This window comes from Candoia aspera, chromosome 18 (genome assembly GCF_035149785.1).
Source record: "Candoia aspera isolate rCanAsp1 chromosome 18, rCanAsp1.hap2, whole genome shotgun sequence".
NCBI lineage: Eukaryota > Metazoa > Chordata > Lepidosauria > Squamata > Boidae > Candoia > Candoia aspera.
The window spans coordinates 6,245,066-6,252,809 of NC_086170.1; the positions used below are offsets into that span (position 1 = coordinate 6,245,066).

At 52.1% G+C, this 7,744-nt stretch overlaps 1 protein-coding gene across 2 annotated transcripts in view; it reads right to left on the minus strand.

Annotated features, from left to right (window-relative positions):
• The window catches only part of SKI (SKI proto-oncogene), a 115,493-nt gene extending 108,414 nt beyond the window's left edge, over window positions 1-7,079 (minus strand). For both annotated transcript variants that reach the window (XM_063317291.1, XM_063317290.1), the window contains exon 1: window positions 5,582-7,079. In XM_063317291.1, coding sequence (XP_063173361.1) covers window positions 5,582-6,550 — 969 coding nt within the window. In that variant the 5' untranslated portion in view covers window positions 6,551-7,079. The remainder of the gene's footprint in view (window positions 1-5,581) is intronic.
• Between the last annotated feature and the right edge of the window lie 665 nt (window positions 7,080-7,744).

The window sequence follows — 7,744 nt, forward strand, 5'->3', positions numbered from 1 at the left end:
GGAGCAGCTCCAAGGTTACACTGGGTGTAAGCTTGAGGTGCACTCTGGGTTTTTCCCTCCCTCCACCAACATTAATTTCCAGGTGGCCGGATAACTGCTACTCCTACAAAAAATGCGAACCGTCTCTGTCTCACAAGATCACTCCAAAAACTACATTCCCTCCAGCAGGAATTGGTTTCTGCTCTTTGATCTCTCACAGACTCCTTCCCTTGGCAAAGAGAGGAAGGGCTATTGGTATGAATCAGAAACAAAATTCTTGGCTGCACTTGTTTGTATAGGACAATCCAGAACATTCCTCCTCTGGGGATACTGAGATGTATGGACAATTTCTTATCTTTGCTCATTAACTGAATGGCACCATATAGAACTCTTTTCCATAGGGGTATATACATACAATGGAGTAAATGTGTACAGCTGCATCCCTTACCCACAGGAAAAGATTATGCATGCAATTACTTTATCATACAACTTGACCTAGGGCAATGCATTTTCAATAAGAACGCATCAATATTTTCCACCTGGCAGCCTGCATATGCTTAGGGACTGCACTTCCCATAATTCTCAATCAGTATGGCCATGGGAATTCTGGGAACTGCAATCCCAGGATGCCTGAAATGTGCCAGGTTGAGGGAGGACCATGCATACATACCGAAGTAATCTGACCATGATCTACATACATTACTCTCTACCAGCTATTGCCCTTCTTGCAGACTCATGGAGGACAATTAAAGCCTGTGAAAAGAGCCGTCTTGGAAGTTTTGCTAAGCAGGCACATTGTGAAAAATGGGGAGGCAAGAAGAAAAGGCAACTTGCAAATGGGGGAATTCCAAGGGTATGGTCTTTACTGCGTATATGCAAAGCCACAAACGTATGTTTTGGTTTAACACAATGGCACACCATTACAGCTTAGCAGAGTCAACCAAACTGGAGTCACACATTCCATTAAGTCCAAATAGCCTGGTTTCTGCATAACTAAGCTATAAATCATGGCTTGCAAAACGTAATGACTAAGTTTGCACAATACACTAAGCCAAACCTCATTTGTAGCTCAGTGTAAAATAAATTCCAGCCTAGTGTTGTTCAACGAACTATAGTTAAAAAGTATCCTGGCCTAGTGTTAGACGCAGATTTGGTATGGCCTGGTGAAGTTGCAGGAAAGCACATACAGATTAGTTCAAAAGTAGACAACCTGGTATCTTTCTGGTGTCTTAGGCATCCACTTTAAGCTCCCTTAGCCAGCATGCTCAATGACAAAAGATTGTAAAGCCAAAATAATCTTTAAAAGCTAGAAACTACTGATGGTTCTACAACAGAAAGGATTTTTTTTCCCATATACATCAAACAAATTCAAAGTAGGAATCAGATAGCTCTTTGGGGGGCAGGGGGGGACAGAAGAACAAAGTCCAGAAGGTGAAGCTGCTTTAAGAAGTTTGTAAAGTCCGTATAGGAAAGATTAATCCCACGAAAAATAAAGAAATAAAATGTCAAGACAGGGGTGGGAAGTGCCAAGACTTGCCTCCAGCAATTGATCAATCAATCAATCAATCAAATATATAAATACAAAAGAGCTGCCCAGCACCACTGAATGAAGGGGGGGCAGGGAAACCAGATATGCCTAGGCTGCTATTCTCTTCCTTCCTGATGAGAAACGGCGGAGATGGCTGAGACTGTTGAAACTGGACTCCGCTAACTTCCAGCATGCCACCAACTTTGGCATCCAGACAACATTCATATAGATGATTTTTATCGTCTGGTACGCAAGAATACATGCTGCCCATGAATATGGAAAGAAGATGGAATTATAAATCATAAGCTGTGTCAGCCTCTGTGTCATGCAAGCAGAAGGAAGAGGGAGCAAATATTGATCCAGAACAGAAAACTCCTCTCCAAAACTTGCCAAGGAGACATGAGCACCCAGTCTATCTCCAATTTGCCAGATCCAGTTAGCATTACTAACCTCCCACTATACAGCACACAGATCCCTCGCCAAAAAAACCCATGACATCCCATCTGCTTGTCACAATACATGCTCTCCATATCCAACAGTTAAGATTTGCTTCAAAAGGCACCCCCAGCGCGGTGCAACCCCCCCAAGCACATGTGGCTGCGCAGACAGTCGCAAGCAGCACTTAGCTAGAGGTGAAACAGAAAACAAGCTAGCAGAGCCAGAACTCAGGCAGCCCAATGCAAGATTGAGTGGGATTTTCCCCCCTGCCCCACCCACCACCATTTCCTCTCTAACAGACCTCAACTTCATTTCAATGTTATTTGCCTCTAGCCACAACCTTACACACAGGTTTATTCTCTAGGCAGTTACCTGCAGCAATGAAAACAACTGTAACGAACACTCTTTTGGCTCTGATGGATGCAAACAGGATTTGAGCAAGCAGAAGGGGGGAAAAATAATGGAAGATGGTAAGCAGAGATGCAGGTGTCAAGGTCTTCCCAAAAAACAAGCATTTACAGCCAAACTGAAGCATTCAAAGACAGCCCAGCTCTGCAGAGGAACAAGCTAAAACAAGCCTTTAAGCCCACTCTGTTCTCAGAACACAAGGACATGCCTATCTTAAACTCTGGGTCCACTGTTTCACCTTTACATCTTTAAACCAAAGCAACTGTCAATTCTAGAACCACAGGAGGGACAGTGCATGTCTGTGGACACTTCCTAAAAGAGAAACATCCACAAGCTTTATGGAACGTAGAGAGAAAATGAGCGAGGGAGCCACAGAAATCCTTTTAAATGCTACAAAGATCCCTAGGTCTCAAGAAATACGGCTTGCTTTTTGACTGAAATAAGAGTCATAATGTGTTGGACTAGATGACCTCGCAGGGGCTTCCAGTGCTATTTGTTCATTTTTAAACCCTAAGCCATTCCCACCATTTCTGGATCATTCTGCAGCTCAAAAGCCTCTTTAAAAAGCTAGCCCTGTCACATTAGTCTCTGAAAGTTATGGTTTATGTGGCAAAGCTAGAAATATATTGCAGCTAGGATTCATATGATGCTACTCAGGGTCCTGGGGCACCAAAGAGATTTCTGGCAACCCCACCCACTTTAAAAAAAAAATGCTAGGACCCAAAATGAAAGTATCCCCCCATACGCCCCTTTTCACTGTTCTTCCTCTTCCTATTCATACCCAGGAAGGGCACTGGCAACTGCTACTTTTAGCACATGATTAGCCAAAGGGAGACAGGCTATTAACGCTGCATCCAGCCTGGTCTATGAGAGATATGCACAGACTCCAAGGTTCCAACAACAGCTCTCACACTGAAGCTCTGGGGGATAGGGGTGGAGGAAAGGAAAAGAAGGGGGGAAGTCCCCAGAAAATGGCTTCCTCTTCTTCAAAAAGTGGAAACTGAAGAGCAAACACGAGGAGGAAGCAAGGAAATTTTTTAATGTGTCCCTTTGTTCTGCTTTTTAATTTATTTGGCTCCTTCATGGTGCTTGCATTCAGCAGGGCTAGTTGCCTGAAAGGAAAGTTGTGGGTGGGTGTGCATTTTCTCCAAAATAGATGCGTAGGAATTTAAAGAGAAAAAGCCTTCACTGAACATTTCCCCACCTCCACCTGTGAGCATTCAGTGATTTTCTTCAGATTTACAGAACCTGTAAATCCCCATGATTCAGAGGCAGCTCAATAATCCTGCACAGTTACGGAACTCACTTCAGATTTCTCCCATTTTGCACCGCACTGCATTTTACGATGGTTTTTTAAGGCAATGGGGATGCAGACAGAACTGCTGGACTGTCCACCATTTTTTTCAAGCGGCCAGTAACCTTCCTACTTTATCCACCAGGCCTGGTGCCAAGGCAGGGCTTCCGCACCGCACCACTTTCTCACCCAACCGCCAACCCCAGGGATTCTGGGAACTGAACACGGCTGCAGATTAAATAAAGAGGATGTTGTACCAATGAACTATCAAGCTGTCTCCTGGGCAGACTCCCCAGTTGCCTGGCATGGTTGAAAAGTAACTGTAGCAGCACAGACTAGGACACATTGATTTCCTGAGTGTATATATAACCCAGGCACAAGAATTGTTGGCAAGGCTGAAGGGAAAGGGCAGCTACAGCCAGACAATACTGGGCATCAAAAACAAACAGTCTGTGCACACATCCTAAACACCAATAGTATTTAGAAGTGCACTGAACCAGTACAATTGGAATCACACCGATGATGTGTTTGTTTATTTCTGGTTAAAATGTCTCTCTCTGTGAAACTCTAAGGAGACAGCCTACAGCAGGTAAAAACACCTTCAATGTCTTCAAATCAGCATTAATGTGATAGATAGGGTGGCAATTCTCTCCCTTCCCCACTGTTTGGTAAGGTGGGAGGGCAAGAAATTAACTAACTACTTCTTCCTTTTAAAGTTCAAGCACTTCATAGAGTCGCCGAGATTTGCTGCAGATCAATGAAAACTATGGACAGAACACATCATGCAACGTAATTCTCCATTTTTAAGAAACGCTACTGCAGCAGAGCAGACCTTTCTGCATGCCCTATGTAAATTTAACCATGAAAAACAACACAGAGAGAGAGAACAGTCCAGAAACAAGAAAGGCCAGTGCATGTAAGACTGCAGAAAGACAGAATGCCTAATAGCCTATCTTGCTTTAACCCAAGGACGTGGGTACAACTGATACCAGTTTTGAGAATCCCGTTACATCCCCCAAATTAAAGACAAAAGATTTATTTTGATTTTTAAAAAGTCACTGCATTCAGTTAGCTACCAGAGATGGACAAAACACCCTATATAGAGCCCTCAAAATCTGTACCTTTCCATTTAATTTTTTATTCCGAACCTCATCCACAGTTCTGGTGCGTCCTTCTTTGCACATCTGTCAACCCCATTTGCACACCCAGGGTTATGCTTCACCCACATCACTGCAAACTGAGTTTTGGCATGGCATAAGCATCCGCTATGTGCACAAAGCCAGTTTTTGAGATTCACGCACAGAGACACAAGCCTCTTGCCAGAAGTACAGCTGCACACTTACTTAAAAATCAGCCCTTCCCAGACCGAGCAAAGGCATATATATTGGATTTATACTCCGTCTTCTTACTCAAGCAAGTACTCAAGGCAACTTGCTTCCAAATGGAAAAGAGACCATCTGGCAGCACAGCTCCTACAGCAGAGCCAAGAATATCATCTAGGCATTTCTTTCAAGATTCATTCGCAGTCCTCACACAAGCCACGTTAACTCCAGAGAGGTTGGATTCCCATAATCCCCAACCAGGTAGCAGGCTACAAAATTTGACCTAAGCATGATTACTTAGAAGCTTGACTGATTGGGTGTATCGCCTCTGCCAAGACCTCTGCCAACCGGGTCCCAAGGACAGGCAACCTCGCCCCTTCCAGGCTTACAGCTCCTAGTAACCCTTTGACACCAGCCCCGACTGAGGACTGAAGTGCCAATCACCTGGCATCATCTAGGTGCCACCTCCCAGTCTCCAGTCATCAGCAAAGTTGGCTTCCTCCTCTGAAGGAGCAACCCGGACCAACTCCAGTACAAGTCCCAACCAAACAGGGTCCCTTTCCCCCCAATTCCGCCCCCCCCCCGCAGGGCAAAGCCCAAGCCCCAGCTCACCCTGGGCGCCTTCCTCTTGAACCGATGGCTGTAGTCAAACTTCTCCTTCATCTCGTCCAGGCACTGGCTCAGCCTGGCTTTCTCCTCCTTGCCGGCATAATCCTGGCTGAGGAGGATGTATGCCCGCCAGTTGGCAGAGTCGAAGCCCCAGTGGCAAGTCCGGTTCTCCAGGGCTTTGTGCGAATGGATGACAAACTTGTGCGGCGGGTACATGAGCCGGCAGTCGAGGCACTGGATGCAGGGGGCGCTGGGGTTGCTGTACAGCTCGGGCACCAGGAGGCCCTTACACTTGCCGAAGCACTCGTGGTAGACTTTGAAGCTGCGCTCGGTCAGCTCGAGGTCCAGCACGCCGCCGCCGCCGCCGCCGGCCAGCTCCTTCTTGCAGCGGCCGGGCGGGAAGGCGCCCCCGTAGAGTAAGGCGTTGCAGAGGCGCTCGGCGTCGGTCTTGGTGATGAGGCCGCAGGAGGGCGCCGAGAAGGGCAGGATGCCCATGACTTTGAGGATTTCCAGCTGGTCGGCGGTGCAGCGCGAGCAGTAGACGTGCAGCTCGTCGCAGACGGCGTTGATCTGCTGCAGCGAGAAGTCGCGCAGGACCGAGTTGAGGATCTGGGGCAGGCAGAGCCGCTTCTCGCCGCCCACCACGAAGCACGAGATGGTCTCGCCCTCCAGGACGGTCTCGCAGCGCTCCGTGGAGCGGTCCGACGGCATGAAGAACGGGCCCGGCATCGGCGGCGGCGGGATGGGCGGCAGCGGCGGCAGCGGCGGCTCGGCGGGCACGGCCGCGGCGGACGAGGCCGCCGCCGCCGCCGCCGCCTCCTTGGCGCTCTCGCGCTTGTACAGCTCCTGCGCCCAGCGCGCCGAGAAGGCGGCCGGCCCGCCCAGCGAGCTCATGGAGCTGAGGTGGAACTGCTCCAGGGTCTTCTGCAGCCCCGGGTGAGGCTGGAAGCCGCTGCGGGGCACCGTCTCCATCTTCGGCGGCTTGCCGGCCCCCCCGCGCCCCTGGTTCCTGCGGCGCCGAATTGTTCCTTCTGCCGTTCGCCCCCCCGGAAGACGCGCCTGAATTCCAGCCTCGGGGAGGACCGTCTGCTCGGGGCTGGCCCCTTCGGGGAGGGAGGGAGGGAGGGAGGGAAGGCGGGCGGGCGAAAGGCGGGGGGGGGAGGAAGCGCGAGGGCCGCCCTCCCGCTCAGACGGGACGCCGCTGTCCTCTGCCGCCGGAGGGGCGCGCGCCGCCGAATCTCACATTGCCCGTCTCGCTTCCCCCGCTGGATGCGCGGCGCGTCCCTCGACCCGCTCTACCCCAGCGCCCCTTTTCCGCAAGTTTCTGAAAAGAATTCCTCTCCCGGCCCCGCGGCCAAAAAAAGGGGAAAGCAGAAGAGCCGAAGCAGGGGAGGGGAAAGCGCGAGAACCAGATCTCCGGGGAAGGGGAAGGGGCGGGGGGAGAGAGAAAAGTTATAAAAAGAAGGGGCGAGGGAAAGCGCGCCGCTGGCTCCCGGCCGAGCCCGCGCGGCCCGGGGGGGCGCGCGCGCGCTCCCGCTGCCCCCGCGGCGAAGCCCGCTCCCCCCACCCCCCAAAAACAAGGACGAGGGGGAGAGCCGCGAGCCGATCCGGAGCCCCGAAACCGACGGGGGGGAGAAGGGGCCGGAGGGAGGCAGTTAGCAACGCCGGGGCGCGTCGTCCGCGGTCCGAGCGGCAACTCCTGGCGGCGGGGAAGCGGGCTGCCCTCTGTCCATGCCCGCCGACCCGGCGCCCTCCCGGGGGAGGAAGCGAGAGCCGGGGAGGGGGAGGCGGCGGGCGAAGAGCCGCGGCGGACCGCCCCCTTCGCCAGCCGCGGAGCAGCGAGGGCTTCCTGCGCCGGCGGCCGCCGCCGAGGGGTCTCCGGCAGGCAAGGGGCGCGCTCCCGTCTGGCGGGGACGGGGCGGCCTCTGAGCGCGGCTGCGCCTTCCGCCGCGGCGACCGTGCGGACCGCGGCCGGCCCCGCTCACCTCCGCCGTCCGCCCGCTTCAGCCGGACCGAGGACGCTCGGGCGCTCTGCTCCGGCGGGCGGGCGGGCAGGGCGCTGCTGCCGCTGCTGCTGCCGCTCCTCTCCGGCCGCCGCCGCCGCCGCTGTTTGTTGGTGTCTGCTCGGCTCTTGAATGCCAGCCAAGAATGTGACCAACTCCCCAG